The 17,665-nt window shown below is 41.9% G+C and overlaps 2 protein-coding genes and 2 long non-coding RNA genes across 4 annotated transcripts; 2 read left to right on the top strand and 2 right to left on the bottom strand.

The window, feature by feature from the left end:
• Positions 1-296: 296 nt before the first annotated feature.
• LOC146708879 (uncharacterized) lies at positions 297-3,678 on the bottom strand. The gene is made up of 3 exons (XR_014920390.1): positions 3,374-3,678; positions 2,621-2,736; positions 297-1,624 (listed from the first exon to the last, which is right to left on the bottom strand). It is a non-coding gene; the product is annotated as an uncharacterized LOC146708879 (long non-coding RNA).
• A 146-nt stretch (positions 3,679-3,824) lies between these two features.
• On the top strand, positions 3,825-6,253 carry LOC146708878 (uncharacterized). Its single transcript, XM_085455739.1, has one exon. It carries the CDS (start codon positions 4,497-4,499, stop codon positions 5,943-5,945), a length of 1,449 nt encoding a protein of 482 aa, XP_085311865.1. The 5' UTR covers positions 3,825-4,496; the 3' UTR covers positions 5,946-6,253.
• Positions 6,254-8,765: 2,512 nt separating this feature from the next.
• LOC146708876 (uncharacterized) lies at positions 8,766-17,630 on the top strand. Its single transcript, XM_085457930.1, has 3 exons — positions 8,766-11,622; positions 14,502-14,644; positions 15,833-17,630. The coding sequence occupies exons 1-3, from the start codon at positions 10,180-10,182 to the stop codon at positions 17,313-17,315; spliced, it is 3,069 nt and encodes a 1,022-aa protein (XP_085314056.1). The 5' UTR covers positions 8,766-10,179; the 3' UTR covers positions 17,316-17,630.
• LOC146708877 (uncharacterized) lies at positions 11,971-15,402 on the bottom strand. The gene is made up of 3 exons (XR_014920389.1): positions 14,744-15,402; positions 13,979-14,094; positions 11,971-12,980 (listed from the first exon to the last, which is right to left on the bottom strand). It is a non-coding gene; the product is annotated as an uncharacterized LOC146708877 (long non-coding RNA).
• Positions 17,631-17,665: the final 35 nt, after the last annotated feature.

Below are 17,665 nucleotides of genomic sequence, written 5' to 3'. Positions count from 1 at the left end.
CAAAATAGAGAAACAATCGATGAGCTGAGCACCCTGATCCTAGAAAAAAAAGTGCTCGTCGAAAAGCTGCTGCAAAAGAAGAAAAAACGCTTCTGCTTCTTCCGGAGGAGGGACACTCCTGCTTTTACTACTGCTGATGAAACCTCATCTTCCTCCACCTCTGCTCCAGCTTAATTTTCCCCTCTCCTCTCCGCATAGTGCTTGCTCAGAGGGGATTGTTGGGGTTTTCTCTCCTTTTTCTCTTTGCTCCTTTCTATCCCTTTCCATTACCCTCGTCTCTACAACACCCCCCCCCCCCCCCCCCCCTTCCATTTCCTCCATATTTTAATAAACACAATTGGCTCTATTTTACAACTGTCTGATTAGTGTCTTCATTCAAGAATGAACTGTCGTTGTCACGGTCTGGGGACCAAGGACTCGTCTGTATTTTGTGTTTGGCTGACCCTGGACTTCATAACAGCATCACAAGGTACCCCTGTACGGTACCCCTGTAGAAGGTGTTAAGGATGGGTTTGGGGAGGCGCACCTTCTTCAGTCGTCTCTTGAAATGCAGTCACTGCCGAGCTCTTTTTGTCACTGATTTGGTGTTACTGGTCCAGGACAGGTCCTCTATGAAGTGAACACTGAGGAATCTGGTGCTCTTCACTCCGTCTACAGTGACACCAGCAATGCTGAGCGAGAGATGGACAGCCTCGGTTTTCCTAAAGTCAACAATCAGCTCTTTTGTCTTGTCAACATTGAGACATAGATTCTTGTCCTGCCACCAAAGAGCCAGCCGCTGCACCTCCTCCCTGTATGCCGCATCATCATCATCCCTGATGAGTACCACCACTGTGGTGTCATCTGCAAGCTTGATAATGTCGTTTGCTTTTGTTATCAATCACAAGCAATCACAACATTGAATCATCACATGTTGGAGCTGGAGGTGCAGTCGTCGGCGTGAAGAGTAGCGGGCTCAGCACACATCCCTGGGGGGACTCCTGTGCTCAGTGTGATGGTGTTGGATCTTATATTTCCAACCTGTAGTGTCTGGGGTCTATCAGTAAGAAAGTCCAGGATCCAGTTGCAGGTGGAGGTGATAAGTCTGAGCAGGTCCAGCTTGCTGATCAGCTGCTGGACAATGATGGTGTTGAATGCAAAGATGAAATCATTGAGCAGCATTCTTAGATGGGCGTTGCATTGATCCAGTTGTGATAGGGCTAGGTGGAGGGCCAATGAGATCGCATCGTCCATTGTCTTCCAACTCCGAGCCTGTAGCTGTCTTTGGTACAGGTATGATGGTGGTGGTGGTTTTAAAGCACTGTGGCACAACAGCTTGACTCAGGGAGATGTTAAAGATGCCCGCTAGGACATCAGTCAGCTGGTCAGCACGGGCTCCGAGCACGCGTCCAGGTATATTGTCTGGTCCAGCAGCTTTGTGTGGGTTGACTTTAGTGAGAGTCCTTCTCACACTGGCCGTGGACAGGGACAGCACTTGGTTGTCTGGCGACGGGGTGGCCCTCTGTAGTCCATCTTGCATCCCATTTAAAGAAGTTCGTGTTCGCACTGCGCTTGGATGTCCTGGCCTCTGAGGTTAAGGTGTACGGCTCCTGGTTGTCAACTGACCAATTTATCATGGCAAAGCCTGTGGTGGACAAAAGATAAGAGGCTGATTATAAAAATGATCCATGCACGCCTTATGACCTACAGCATGTACAGTTAACACAGCTAAATGGCTGTGAAATTGTAAAATTACTTTTGAAATAAAGCTATTCAAAGTCATTTAACTGGGACTAGAATAATAGCAATGTTAGTGCTAATGTTTGTTTGCTGGCTAATTAAAATAAGCTGCTAGGTGATGGTACTGTTTCAAGTTCTCTCATTGTTTGACATGTAGGGCAGATATTTTGGTGACACTGAGATCAGCCAGACACTAAACAGCAGTGTAATATCAACGCTAGATTAGATGTTTTCTAATGCGATAAAATGACATTATTCCTGTTTATAGAAGATGTTTGTCGTCTGTTTGTTTGACTGACAGGAACAGGAAATAGTGGTTGGAAATTACTGTTGGTGTTACATGAGGGTAAAGAAGGGCTTTAAGCACCTGGGTAAAAACTGGACCCATGATGAAACACTACAACAAGTACAACATATTCTTCAGTTTTAATATGTGACCATACTGTGCAGACTGCTGATGAGTTACACGGTTACATTTCATTAATCATTGTTAAACTAAAGTGGTAAGCAGTTACTTTATCCTTTCACTTAAAATTTCCAGGAAAAACACTACCTTGGCTACTTTTGTGCTTACATTTGATCTATGCTGGGTCACTACTTTTGCACTATAATGCTGCTGCTGACACCTTGGTTCACACTGACAATTAGAAAAAAGCTGATAGGAAAAGAAGGATGGAAAATGCCTGGAATTTAGTTACACTTGCAAATACTGCTTCCTCCAAACTGCAAGCATCAATAAAATGTTACAGTATTGTTTTCTATATCTGTGCATATATCCTTATTGGTAGTTTTCTCGAAATAGAAGCTCTTCATTTAAAAAAAAAAATCTCTGATAACATTGCTGAAGCTAGCGCCCACCCCTACTGCGCATACTGCAAATAGAAAACTGATATATACTTACATCATGGAGCAGTTGATGTCTGGTTTCCGACAAATACAGTAAAGAGGTGCGTTCTCCCCCTCCATACCAGTGTTCTCAGGCACTGCTACATGGTCAGTGTCAGACACTTCACTGTCCTACAACATACCACATAGAAATGACATGTATGTAGACATGCTAATTATACCTGGCTAAATGGATGCAGTAACAAAATGTTACTAACTACTCTAGTTATTAGTTTCCAGATGTGTGCAGTTGCTCCAGTCTTACTGACAGTATACTGTTTCAAACACCAGTGCCAACATTTTATTTTTTAAATCTTAGTATGATTCTGCACCAAGACTTGTGGCCTGTTGCTCGGTAACTTATTGTCTGACTACATTAACTACACTTCATAAACATCATTCATTTTCTCCTACTTATTTTATTCAGGTTGTATTCCAGCTGTCATAGGGCAAAAGTACACCCTGGACAGGTCGCCAGTCTGTTGGAGGGTTATTAGAGAGACTCAGACAACCACTCACACCAACAGCCAACTAACCTAACCCCGCGCATGTCTTTGGAGTTCAACACCAGTCTGGCCGAATCACAGATAAGCAGGGTGTCTGTGCTGCAGAGCACAGCTGTGTCAGAGACTCTCGACATCAATGTAGCGTTAAGGATGCGGAGCGATGGGTGCACTAACACAATGTAAATATTAAAGTTCTCGCCATTGTCAATATGCTGTTGCGCCCTTGTTCGTATTATTGCAACCATATCTCGAGTCTAGCTTACCCTAAAAGTTTGGAGAGAATTGGTCTGTTAATAAACGCGATCGATTGTTTGGGACTGCTCTAGCAATCACGTCGCATAAACAACTCTACTTCCGGTGGGAAAACTAATTAAGGGTAAAGTCGCACTAATAACACCTACCACTCGCGTTCATAAGCATACACTATGATCACTTCCACGCAGTAACGTTGTAATAAATGTAATCCCCGGTAAAGTCAATTAGCGAACACTACTGGCATGTAATGCCAATGGCGACCATTTCACAAACTGTAGAAAATGCTCAAAATGTTGTCGGGACCAAAAGTGAAGGGCTGACAGTTGTGTTATATACGAACCGTAAGCGCTAATGTTGGTTAGCATCAGCTAAAGCGAGGAAGTTTGACACTTGCAGAGGCAGTGAACGCAGAGAGAGCTTAAAAACGCATTGTGGGGTTTTTTTGTTTAGTCTTTGCTTCGTTGCTTTGCTTCGGGATTTTTTTTGCATTAAGACGTTGCACACAAAATTACAGATATAACGGTGACTTAGCTGCTCGTTGGATAAACCCATGGACCTTAGAAAAGATCAACACTACTCGGATGTAAGCACCCGTGTATAACACAATAGGCAAAATTACGCTTGCTAACCTTTCCACATGACAGGCTTCACATTAAATAAACATTTTTTCAAATACTCACCATGATCTGAGACCGTTTAAATATTTTGTTCCTCTGAAAATATGGCAGTATGAAGCTAAACCTTTAGCTTGACGGCTAAAGCAATGCTAAGATTTACACGGAAACGATCAGCGGACATCGGTCTACATTCTTCTTCTATGGTAGCAGCCTGGGCAGAGTAACAGCCAACTTTAAACTGCGCCATCTGTTGGCACCAATTACAGTAGAAAACATTATTGCGACAACACGTTTTTGGGGGAAAATAACAGAGATTGAAACTTTACTGATAATTTGTCCAAGTTGAAAAATGCCCTCCTCCAAAAATATCACGTGACAACCTCATTGCCTTACAGAATTATGACGTCACACACATGTAGAATCTTACCACCATTCTTTCCTTTGATCCTTTGATCCAAAAACCTATAAATAGGGGTGAAGAGCAACGACTTTTAGTCCGTTTCTCGCAGCCTTGATGTGTGCAGCATTGAACCGTTCGCCAGAAAAGCCTTTTGAAATATTTGGATCCTTTGCAATTGTAACTGTATCCAGACACAACATGTCTCAAACAAATCCAAAGGGACAAGAAGTTGACGCCTACACTCTTCCTTGGGATGAGCCACTAGACTCTTCCATTTCCTCTCTTCCTTGGTGTGACCAAGTGGAACTAGAGGAAAAGCGTTTGGAAGAAATGGAGGCTGAAGCGCTCAGAAACACAGAGAACATTAAGTTCTTGATGGAGGAAAATGAGCGAAAGAGCGCTCAACTAAAAAAGTTATCATACCAGCTTCAAGAAAAGGAAGCTATTATTGAGGAGAAACAACAGGATCTCCAAGACATGGACAAAAAGAACCAGGAGCTCCAAGGAAAACTTGATGAAGCCCTGCAACAAAATAAAAACCTTGCCCAAGAGAAGAAACAAGATGGCATGAAGAAGAGAGGGCTGCAGAGCAATCTCCAAGAAATGGAGCTAATGTACAGTGTAGACAAAAAAAGGCTTGATCTCACACTGCAAGAAAATGAAAAGCTCCTCCAAGAGAAAAGGCAACAGGAGTTAAAAGAGAAAGAAATGCATTCCAAGCTTCAGAGCATCAAGCAACACAATGAAAGCTTGCAAGGAAAGCTTGATCAAGCTCTGCGGCAAAATAGAAAACTCCTCCAAGAGAAGATGCAAGACAGCACGAAGAAGAGAGGGCTGCACTCCAATCTCCGAGACATGGAGCTCATGTACAATGTAGACAAAAAAAGGCTTGATCGCACAGAGCAAGCAAACGAGAAGCTTCTCCAAGAAAAAAGGGAACAAGAAAGCAAACAAAAAGAAATGGATTCCAATCTTCAGAGCATCAAGCAACAAAATGAAAGCTTGCAAGGAAAGCTTGATGAAGCTCTGCAACAAAATAAAGAAATCCTTCAAGAGAAAGAGCAGCTGGACAGAAAGCAGGGAGACATGGAGTGCCAACTCCAGCTCATGGAGGGAAACAACAGGATGCTGCAGGTAAAGTTCGAAGAGACACTCCACAAATATCAAGACCTGCTTCAAGAGAGAGAGCAGCTGGTCATTAAGCAGAGAGAAGAAAAACTTCTTCTCCAGGAGTTTGAGAAGAAAAACCAAAACCTGCAAGAACTTTACAACAAAATGAAGTTCAAAGCATCTGAGCTGGAAGGAGAAAATGAAAAGCTGCAAAAACAGGAGGCAACATCTAAAGTGCTGAAAGAAAGGTTGGAAGAAAAACAAGCCGAAAAAGAAGAAGTGCAGAAAAAATGCAACAAGCTGCAGAAGCAAAACACAGAAAAAATCGAGGAGCTGATCCTCATCCTCGAGAAAAAGCAGAAAAAGAAAAAACGCTTCTTCTGGAGGAAGAACACTCCTTCTTTCACTACTGCCAATGTCACCTCTTCTTCCCCCACCTCTGCTCCAGCTTAATTCCCCCCCCCCCCCCAACACCTCTCCCATCTCCCTCCCCTCTTTTCACAGTCACCCCCCAACCAGTCCCGACAGTTGACTGCCCCCTCTAGAGCCTGGTTCTGTCATAGGTTTCTTCCTTTAAAGGGAGTTTTTCCTATCCACTGTCGCCTCGTGCTTGCTCAGAGGGGATTGTTGGGGTTTTCTCTCCTCTCTCCCTTTAGTTTACGCTCTTCTTTACATCCCACCCACCCCCACCTTCTCTTTTTTCTTAATAATTGAACAATAAAAACAATTGGTCACTAATTAAATGTGTCAAATCAATGTCTTTATTCAAGAATACAAGAAATGGGTAATAGCTGCATGTGTGTTTGTGTGTGTGCATAATATGCATACTTTACGTGTTGGATCCAAATCCCACAAGGAATTAAATAAAACAAGAAGACAAACAAAAACAAATATTTCTCTCCCTTCCCAGGTCAGGAATCAGGATGAGGAAGAAATGAGGTCAGATCAGTGCAGGTTTTTGCACTACTGACATAAAGTTTCTGCTGATTAAAAAAAGTATGTCGATATTTCTGAAATACATTTGCAAACAAATAACTTTGAGAACTTGTGTTTTTTCATAAAAGAAAAATCAGAGAGCAGAGCTGGTAAAACAGCTTAGCTCCGCAGGTTACAGGAGATCAGATGCCAAATACTTTTCATGACAGTCTTCGTTACTGCATAAATCTCCCCTTTTATCATTGATCAGTAAATCACTGCATATACATTCATCTAACCGTTATAATTTCATGAGTAAAGACTCTCAGATGACTGAATGGCGGTTTTAGTAAATGTTGAACTTTATTGTGATTTCTATTTTTAGAATCAATAGCACACATTTTGATTTCGTTTTGCAAGCTGCTGATTTCACACAGATCCACTGCCCAAACGTGCCTTTGAGTTTTTCATCATTTAACAAGAATAGGCTCAGGCAATCATTGTGTAATTAGGCTTTGGGAAGGTCTGGGGACAGGTATGATGGTGGTGGTGGTTTTAAAGCACTGTGGCACAACAGCTTGACTCAGGGAGATGTTAAAGATGCCCGCTAGGACATCAGTCAGCTGGTCAGCACGGGCTCCGAGCACGCGTCCAGGTATATTGTCTGGTCCAGCAGCTTTGTGTGGGTTGACTTTAGTGAGAGTCCTTCTCACACTGGCCGTGGACAGGGACAGCACTTGGTTGTCTGGCGACGGGGTGGCCCTCTGTAGTCCATCTTGCATCCCATTTAAAGAAGTTCGTGTTCGCACTGCGCTTGGATGTCCTGGCCTCTGAGGTTAAGGTGTACGGCTCCTGGTTGTCAACTGACCAATTTATCATGGCAAAGCCTGTGGTGGACAAAAGATAAGAGGCTGATTATAAAAATGATCCATGCACGCCTTATGACCTACAGCATGTACAGTTAACACAGCTAAATGGCTGTGAAATTGTAAAATTACTTTTGAAATAAAGCTATTCAAAGTCATTTAACTGGGACTATAATAATAGCAATGTTAGTGCTAATGTTTGTTTGCTGGCTAATTAAAATAAGCTGCTAGGTGATGGTACTGTTTCAAGTTCTCTCATTGTTTGACATGTAGGGCAGATATTTTGGTGACACTGAGATCAGCCAGACACTAAACAGCAGTGTAATATCAACGCTAGATTAGATGTTTTCTAATCCGATAAAATGACATTATTCCTGTTTATAGAAGATGTTTGTCGTCTGTTTGTTTGACTGACAGGAACAGGAAATAGTGGTTGGAAATTACTGTTGGTGTTACATGAGGGTAAAGAAGGGCTTTAAGCACCTGGGTAAAAACTGGACCCATGATGAAACACTACAACAAGTACAACATATTCTTCAGTTTTAATATGTGACCATACTGTGCAGACTGCTGATGAGTTACACGGTTACATTTCATTAATCATTGTTAAACTAAAGTGGTAAGCAGTTACTTTATCCTTTCACTTAAAATTTCCAGGAAAAACACTACCTTGGCTACTTTTGTGCTTACATTTGATCTATGCTGGGTCACTACTTTTGCACTATAATGCTGCTGCTGACACCTTGGTTCACACTGACAATTAGAAAAAAGCTGATAGGAAAAGAAGGATGGAAAATGCCTGGAATTTAGTTACACTTGCAAATACTGCTTCCTCCAAACTGCAAGCATCAATAAAATGTTACAGTATTGTTTTCTATATCTGTGCATATATCCTTATTGGTAGTTTTCTCGAAATAGAAGCTCTTCATTTAAAAAAAAAAATCTCTGATAACATTGCTGAAGCTAGCGCCCACCCCTACTGCGCATACTGCAAATAGAAAACTGATATATACTTACATCATGGAGCAGTTGATGTCTGGTTTCCGACAAATACAGTAAAGAGGTGCGTTCTCCCCCTCCATACCAGTGTTCTCAGGCACTGCTACATGGTCAGTGTCAGACACTTCACTGTCCTACAACATACCACATAGGACCACATTAGAAATGACATGTATGTAGACATGCTAATTATACCTGGCTAAATGGATGCAGTAACAAAATGTTACTTAACTACTCTAGTTATTAGTTTCCAGATGTGTGCAGTTGCTCCAGTCTTACTGACAGTATACTGTTTCAAACACCAGTGCCAACATTTTATTTTTTAAATCTTAGTATGATTCTGCACCAAGACTTGTGGCCTGTTGCTCGGTAACTTATTGTCTGACTACATTAACTACACTTCATAAACATCATTCATTTTCTCCTACTTATTTTATTCAGGTTGTATTCCAGCTGTCATAGGGCAAAAGTACACCCTGGACAGGTCGCCAGTCTGTTGGAGGGTTATTAGAGAGACTCAGACAACCACTCACACCAACAGCCAACTAACCTAACCCCGCGCATGTCTTTGGAGTTCAACACCAGTCTGGCCGAATCACAGATAAGCAGGGTGTCTGTGCTGCAGAGCACAGCTGTGTCAGAGACTCTCGACATCAATGTAGCGTTAAGGATGCGGAGCGATGGGTGCACTAACACAATGTAAATATTAAAGTTCTCGCCATTGTCAATATGCTGTTGCGCCCTTGTTCGTATTATTGCAACCATATCTCGAGTCTAGCTTACCCTAAAAGTTTGGAGAGAATTGGTCTGTTAATAAACGCGATCGATTGTTTGGGACTGCTCTAGCAATCACGTCGCATAAACAACTCTACTTCCGGTGGGAAAACTAATTAAGGGTAAAGTCGCACTAATAACACCTACCACTCGCGTTCATAAGCATACACTATGATCACTTCCACGCAGTAACGTTGTAATAAATGTAATCCCCGGTAAAGTCAATTAGCGAACACTACTGGCATGTAATGCCAATGGCGACCATTTCACAAACTGTAGAAAATGCTCAAAATGTTGTCGGGACCAAAAGTGAAGGGCTGACAGTTGTGTTTATATACGAACCGTAAGCGCTAATGTTGGTTAGCATCAGCTAAAGCGAGGAAGTTTGACACTTGCAGAGGCAGTGAACGCAGAGAGAGCTTAAAAACGCATTGTGGGGTTTTTTTGTTTAGTCTTTGCTTCGTTGCTTTGCTTCGGGATTTTTTTTGCATTAAGACGTTGCACACAAAATTACAGATATAACGGTGACTTAGCTGCTCGTTGGATAAACCCATGGATCTTAGAAAAGATCAACACTACTCGGATGTAAGCACCCGTGTATAACACAATAGGCAAAATTACGCTTGCTAACCTTTCCACATGACAGGCTTCACATTAAATAAACATTTTTTCAAATACTCACCATGATCTGAGACCGTTTAAATATTTTGTTCCTCTGAAAATATGGCAGTATGAAGCTAAACCTTTAGCTTGACGGCTAAAGCAATGCTAAGATTTACACGGAAACGATCAGCGGACATCGGTCTACATTCTTCTTCTATGGTAGCAGCCTGGGCAGAGTAACAGCCAACTTTAAACTGCGCCATCTGTTGGCACCAATTACAGTAGAAAACATTATTGCGACAACACGTTTTTGGGGGAAAATAACAGAGATTGAAACTTTACTGATAATTTGTCCAAGTTGAAAAATGCCCTCCTCCAAAAATATCACGTGACAACCTCATTGCCTTACAGAATTATGACGTCACACACATGTAGAATCTTACCACCATTCTTTCCTTTGATCCTTTGATCCAAAAACCTATAAATAGGGGTGAAGAGCAACGACTTTTAGTCCGTTTCTCGCAGCCTTGATGTGTGCAGCATTGAACCGTTCGCCAGAAAAGCCTTTTGAAATATTTGGATCCTTTGCAATTGTAACTGTATCCAGACACAACATGTCTCAAACAAATCCAAAGGGACAAGAAGTTGACGCCTACACTCTTCCTTGGGATGAGCCACTAGACTCTTCCATTTCCTCTCTTCCTTGGTGTGACCAAGTGGAACTAGAGGAAAAGCGTTTGGAAGAAATGGAGGCTGAAGCGCTCAGAAACACAGAGAACATTAAGTTCTTGATGGAGGAAAATGAGCGAAAGAGCGCTCAACTAAAAAAGTTATCATACCAGCTTCAAGAAAAGGAAGCTATTATTGAGGAGAAACAACAGGATCTCCAAGACATGGACAAAAAGAACCAGGAGCTCCAAGGAAAACTTGATGAAGCCCTGCAACAAAATAAAAACCTTGCCCAAGAGAAGAAACAAGATGGCATGAAGAAGAGAGGGCTGCAGAGCAATCTCCAAGAAATGGAGCTAATGTACAGTGTAGACAAAAAAAGGCTTGATCTCACACTGCAAGAAAATGAAAAGCTCCTCCAAGAGAAAAGGCAACAGGAGTTAAAAGAGAAAGAAATGCATTCCAAGCTTCAGAGCATCAAGCAACACAATGAAAGCTTGCAAGGAAAGCTTGATCAAGCTCTGCGGCAAAATAGAAAACTCCTCCAAGAGAAGATGCAAGACAGCACGAAGAAGAGAGGGCTGCACTCCAATCTCCGAGACATGGAGCTCATGTACAATGTAGACAAAAAAAGGCTTGATCGCACAGAGCAAGCAAATGAGAAGCTTCTCCAAGAGAAAAGGGAACAAGAAAGCAAACAAAAAGAAATGGATTCCAATCTTCAGAGCATCAAGCAACAAAATGAAAGCTTGCAAGGAAAGCTTGATGAAGCTCTGCAACAAAATAAAGAAATCCTTCAAGAGAAAGAGCAGCTGGACAGAAAGCAGGGAGACATGGAGTGCCAACTCCAGCTCATGGAGGGAAACAACAGGATGCTGCAGGTAAAGTTCGAAGAGACACTGCACAAATATCAAGACCTGCTTCAAGAGAGAGAGCAGCTGGTCATTAAGCAGAGAGAAGAAAAACTTCTTCTCCAGGAGTTTGAGAAGAAAAACCAAAACCTGCAAGAACTTTACAACAAAATGAAGTTCAAAGCATCTGAGCTGGAAGGAGAAAATGAAAAGCTGCAAAAACAGGAGGCAACATCTAAAGTGCTGAAAGAAAGGTTGGAAGAAAAACAAGCCGAAAAAGAAGAAGTGCAGAAAAAATGCAACAAGCTGCAGAAGCAAAACACAGAAAAAATCGAGGAGCTGATCCTCATCCTCGAGAAAAAGCAGAAAAAGAAAAAACGCTTCTTCTGGAGGAAGAACACTCCTTCTTTCACTACTGCCAATGTCACCTCTTCTTCCCCCACCTCTGCTCCAGCTTAATTCCCCCCCCCCCCCCCCCAACACCTCTCCCATCTCCCTCCCCTCTTTTCACAGTCACCCCCCAACCAGTCCCGACAGTTGACTGCCCCCTCTAGAGCCTGGTTCTGTCATAGGTTTCTTCCTTTAAAGGGAGTTTTTCCTATCCACTGTCGCCTCGTGCTTGCTCAGAGGGGATTGTTGGGGTTTTCTCTCCTCTCTCCCTTTAGTTTACGCTCTTCTTTACATCCCACCCACCCCCACCTTCTCTTTTTTCTTAATAATTGAACAATAAAAACAATTGGTCACTAATTAAATGTGTCAAATCAGTGTCTTTATTCAAGAATACAAGAAATGGGTAATAGCTGCATGTGTGTTTGTGTGTGTGCATAATATGCATACTTTACGTGTTGGATCCAAATCCCACAAGGAATTAAATAAAACAAGAAGACAAACAAAAACAAATATTTCTCTCCCTTCCCAGGTCAGGAATCAGGATGAGGAAGAAATGAGGTCAGATCAGTGCAGGTTTTTGCACTACTGACATAAAGTTTCTGCTGATTAAAAAAAGTATGTCGATATTTCTGAAATACATTTGCAAACAAATAACTTTGACAACTTGTGTTTTTTCATAAAAGAAAAATCAGAGAGCAGAGCTGGTAAAACAGCTTAGCTCCGCAGGTTACAGGAGATCAGATGCCAAATACTTTTCATGACAGTCTTCGTTACTGCATAAATCTCCCCTTTTATCATTGATCAGTAAATCACTGCATATACATTCATCTAACCGTTATAATTTCATGAGTAAAGACTCTCAGATGACTGAATGGCGGTTTTAGTAAATGTTGAACTTTATTGTGATTTCTATTTTTAGAATCAATAGCACACATTTTGATTTCGTTTTGCAAGCTGCTGATTTCACACAGATCCACTGCCCAAACGTGCCTTTGAGTTTTTCATCATTTAACAAGAATAGGCTCAGGCAATCATTGTGGAATTAGGCTTTGGGAAGGTCTGGGGACAGGTATGATGATGGTGGTGGTTTTAAAGCACTGTGGCACAACAGCTTGACTCAGGGAGATGTTAAAGATGCCCGCTAGGACATCAGTCAGCTGGTCAGCACGGGCTCAGAGCACGCGTCCAGGTATATTGTCTGGTCCAGCAGCTTTGTGTGGGTTGACTTTAGTGAGAGTCCTTCTCACACTGGCCGTGGACAGGGACAGCACTTGGTTGTCTGGCGACGGGGTGGCCCTCTGTAGTCCATCTTGCATCCCATTTAAAGAAGTTCGTGTTCGCACTGCGCTTGGATGTCCTGGCCTCTGAGGTTAAGGTGTACGGCTCCTGGTTGTCAACTGACCAATTTATCATGGCAAAGCCTGTGGTGGACAAAAGATAAGAGGCTGATTATAAAAATGATCCATGCACGCCTTATGACCTACAGCATGTACAGTTAACACAGCTAAATGGCTGTGAAATTGTAAAATTACTTTTGAAATAAAGCTATTCAAAGTCATTTAACTGGGACTAGAATAATAGCAATGTTAGTGCTAATGTTTGTTTGCTGGCTAATTAAAATAAGCTGCTAGGTGATGGTACTGTTTCAAGTTCTCTCATTGTTTGACATGTAGGGCAGATATTTTGGTGACACTGAGATCAGCCAGACACTAAACAGCAGTGTAATATCAACGCTAGATTAGATGTTTTCTAATCCGATAAAATGACATTATTCCTGTTTATAGAAGATGTTTGTCGTCTGTTTGTTTGACTGACAGGAACAGGAAATAGTGGTTGGAAATTACTGTTGGTGTTACATGAGGGTAAAGAAGGGCTTTAAGCACCTGGGTAAAAACTGGACCCATGATGAAACACTACAACAAGTACAACATATTCTTCAGTTTTAATATGTGACCATACTGTGCAGACTGCTGATGAGTTACACGGTTACATTTCATTAATCATTGTTAAACTAAAGTGGTAAGCAGTTACTTTATCCTTTCACTTAAAATTTCCAGGAAAAACACTACCTTGGCTACTTTTGTGCTTACATTTGATCTATGCTGGGTCACTACTTTTGCACTATAATGCTGCTGCTGACACCTTGGTTCACACTGACAATTAGAAAAAAGCTGATAGGAAAAGAAGGATGGAAAATGCCTGGAATTTAGTTACACTTGCAAATACTGCTTCCTCCAAACTGCAAGCATCAATAAAATGTTACAGTATTGTTTTCTATATCTGTGCATATATCCTTATTGGTAGTTTTCTCGAAATAGAAGCTCTTCATTTAAAAAAAAAACAATCTCTGATAACATTGCTGAAGCTAGCGCCCACCCCTACTGCGCATACTGCAAATATAAAACTGATATATACTTACATCATGGAGCAGTTGATGTCTGGTTTCCGACAAATACAGTAAAGAGGTGCGTTCTCCCCCTCCATACCAGTGTTCTCAGGCACTGCTACATGGTCAGTGTCAGACACTTCACTGTCCTACAACATACCACATAGGACCACATTAGAAATGACATGTATGTAGACATGCTAATTATACCTGGCTAAATGGATGCAGTAACAAAATGTTACTTAACTACTCTAGTTATTAGTTTCCAGATGTGTGCAGTTGCTCCAGTCTTACTGACAGTATACTGTTTCAAACACCAGTGCCAACATTTTATTTTTTAAATCTTAGTATGATTCTGCACCAAGACTTGTGGCCTGTTGCTCGGTAACTTATTGTCTGACTACATTAACTACAGTTCATAAACATCATTCATTTTCTCCTACTTATTTTATTCAGGTTGTATTCCAGCTGTCATAGGGCAAAAGTACACCCTGGACAGGTCGCCAGTCTGTTGGAGGGTTATTAGAGAGACTCAGACAACCACTCACACCAACAGCCAACTAACCTAACCCCGCGCATGTCTTTGGAGTTCAACACCAGTCTGGCCGAATCACAGATAAGCAGGGTGTCTGTGCTGCAGAGCACAGCTGTGTCAGAGACTCTCGACATCAATGTAGCGTTAAGGATGCGGAGCGATGGGTGCACTAACACAATGTAAATATTAAAGTTCTCGCCATTGTCAATATGCTGTTGCGCCCTTGTTCGTATTATTGCAACCATATCTCGAGTCTAGCTTACCCTAAAAGTTTGGAGAGAATTGGTCTGTTAATAAACGCGATCGATTGTTTGGGACTGCTCTAGCAATCACGTCGCATAAACAACTCTACTTCCGGTGGGAAAACTAATTAAGGGTAAAGTCGCACTAATAACACCTACCACTCACGTTCATAAGCATACACTATGATCACTTCCACGCAGTAACGTTGTAATAAATGTAATCCCCGGTAAAGTCAATTAGCGAACACTACTGGCATGTAATGCCAATGGCGACCATTTCACAAACTGTAGAAAATGCTCAAAATGTTGTCGGCACCAAAAGTGAAGGGCTGACAGTTGTGTTTATATACGAACCGTAAGCGCTAATGTTGGTTAGCATCAGCTAAAGCGAGGAAGTTTGACACTTGCAGAGGCAGTGAACGCAGAGAGAGCTTAAAAACGCATTGTGGGTTTTTTTGTTTAGTCTTTGCTTCGTTGCTTTGCTTCGGGATTTTTTTTGCATTAAGACGTTGCACACAAAATTACAGATATAACGGTGACTTAGCTGCTCGTTGGATAAACCCATGGACCTTAGAAAAGATCAACACTACTCGGATGTAAGCACCCGTGTATAACACAATAGGCAAAATTACGCTTGCTAACCTTTCCACATGACAGGCTTCACATTAAATAAACATTTTTTCAAATACTCACCATGATCTGAGACCGTTTAAATATTTTGTTCCTCTGAAAATATGGCAGTATGAAGCTAAACCTTTAGCTTGACGGCTAAAGCAATGCTAAGATTTACACGGAAACGATCAGCGGACATCGGTCTACATTCTTCTTCTATGGTAGCAGCCTGGGCAGAGTAACAGCCAACTTTAAACTGCGCCATCTGTTGGCACCAATTACAGTAGAAAACATTATTGCGACAACACGTTTTTGGGGGAAAATAACAGAGATTGAAACTTTACTGATAATTTGTCCAAGTTGAAAAATGCCCTCCTCCAAAAATATCACGTGACAACCTCATTGCCTTACAGAATTATGACGTCACACACATGTAGAATCTTACCACCATTCTTTCCTTTGATCCTTTGATCCAAAAACCTATAAATAGGGGTGAAGAGCAACGACTTTTAGTCCGTTTCTCGCAGCCTTGATGTGTGCAGCATTGAACCGTTCGCCAGAAAAGCCTTTTGAAATATTTGGATCCTTTGCAATTGTAACTGTATCCAGACACAACATGTCTCAAACAAATCCAAAGGGACAAGAAGTTGACGCCTACACTCTTCCTTGGGATGAGCCACTAGACTCTTCCATTTCCTCTCTTCCTTGGTGTGACCAAGTGGAACTAGAGGAAAAGCGTTTGGAAGAAATGGAGGCTGAAGCGCTCAGAAACACAGAGAACATTAAGTTCTTGATGGAGGAAAATGAGCGAAAGAGCGCTCAACTAAAAAAGTTATCATACCAGCTTCAAGAAAAGGAAGCTATTATTGAGGAGAAACAACAGGATCTCCAAGACATGGACAAAAAGAACCAGGAGCTCCAAGGAAAACTTGATGAAGCCCTGCAACAAAATAAAAAACTTGCCCAAGAGAAGAAACAAGACGGCATGAAGAAGAGAGGGCTGCACAGCAATCTCCAAGAAATGGAGCTAATGTACAGTGTAGACAAAAAAAGGCTTGATCGCACACTGCAAGAAAATGAAAAGCTTCTCCAAGAGAAAAGGCAACAGGAGTTAAAAGAGAAAGAAATGCATTCCAAGCTTCAGAGCATCAAGCAACACAATGAAAGCTTGCAAGGAAAGCTTGATCAAGCTCTGCGACAAAATAGAAAACTCCTCCAAGAGAAGATGCAAGACAGCACGAAGAAGAGAGGGCTGCACTCCAATCTCCGAGACATGGAGCTAATGTACAGTGTAGACAAAAAAAGGCTTGATCGCACAGAGCAAGCAAATGAGAAGCTTCTCCAAGAAAAAAGGGAACAAGAAATCAAACAAAAAGAAATGGATTCCAATCTTCAGAGCATCAAGCAACAAAATGAAAGCTTGCAAGGAAAGCTTGATGAAGCTCTGCAACAAAATAAAGAAATCCTTCAAGAGAAAGAGCAGCTGGACAGAAAGCAGGGAGACATGGAGTGCCAACTCCAGCTCATGGAGGGAAACAACAGGATGCTGCAGGTAAAGTTCGAAGAGACACTGCACAAATATCAAGACCTGCTTCAAGAGAGAGAGCAGCTGGTCATTAAGCAGAGAGAAGAAAAACTTCTTCTCCAGGAGTTTGAGAAGAAAAACCAAAACCTGCAAGAACTTTACAACAAAATGAAGTTCAAAGCATCTGAGCTGGAAGGAGAAAATGAAAAGCTGCAAAAACAGGAGGCAACATCTAAAGTGCTGAAAGAAAGGTTGGAAGAAAAACAAGCCGAAAAAGAAGAAGTGCAGAAAAAATGCAACAAGCTGCAGAAGCAAAACACAGAAAAAATCGAGGAGCTGATCCTCATCCTCGAGAAAAAGCAGAAAAAGAAAAAACGCTTCTTCTGGAGGAAGAACACTCCTTCTTTCACTACTGCCAATGTCACCTCTTCTTCCCCCACCTCTGCTCCAGCTTAATTCCCCCCCCCCCCCCCCCCCCCCCAACACCTCTCCCATCTCCCTCCCCTCTTTTCACAGTCATCCCCCAACCAGTCCCGACAGTTGACTGCCCCCTCTAGAGCCTGGTTCTGTCATAGGTTTCTTCCTTTAAAGGGAGTTTTTCCTATCCACTGTCGCCTCGTGCTTGCTCAGAGGGGATTGTTGGGGTTTTCTCTCCTCTCTCCCTTTACTTTACGCTCTTCTTTACATCCCACCCACCCCCACCTTCTCTTTTTTCTTAATAATTGAACAATAAAAACAATTGGTCACTAATTAAATGTGTCAAATCAGTGTCTTTATTCAAGAATACAAGAAATGGGTAATAGCTG

The sequence above is a fragment of the Copadichromis virginalis genome, linkage group LG5, assembly GCF_057382275.1.
Source record: "Copadichromis virginalis isolate Kocher_CV1m ecotype Utaka linkage group LG5, C_Virginalis_male_GT1.1, whole genome shotgun sequence".
NCBI classification, from domain to species: Eukaryota; Metazoa; Chordata; class Actinopteri; order Cichliformes; family Cichlidae; genus Copadichromis; species Copadichromis virginalis.
This window is presented reverse-complemented; position numbering and strand designations above follow the sequence as displayed.

Coding starts and splice junctions, on each gene's coding strand:
- LOC146708878 (XM_085455739.1), top strand. CDS start 4,497: ATGTGTGCAGCATTGAACCGTTCGCCAGAAAAGCCTTTTGAAATATTT.
- LOC146708876 (XM_085457930.1), top strand. CDS start 10,180: ATGTGTGCAGCATTGAACCGTTCGCCAGAAAAGCCTTTTGAAATATTT. Junction 11,623..14,501: donor CTTCCCCCACCTCTGCTCCA/GCTTAATTCCCC, acceptor TCACACCAACAG/CCAACTAACCTAACCCCGCG. Junction 14,645..15,832: donor TTAAGGATGCGGAGCGATGG/GTGCACTAACAC, acceptor ATAGGGGTGAAG/AGCAACGACTTTTAGTCCGT.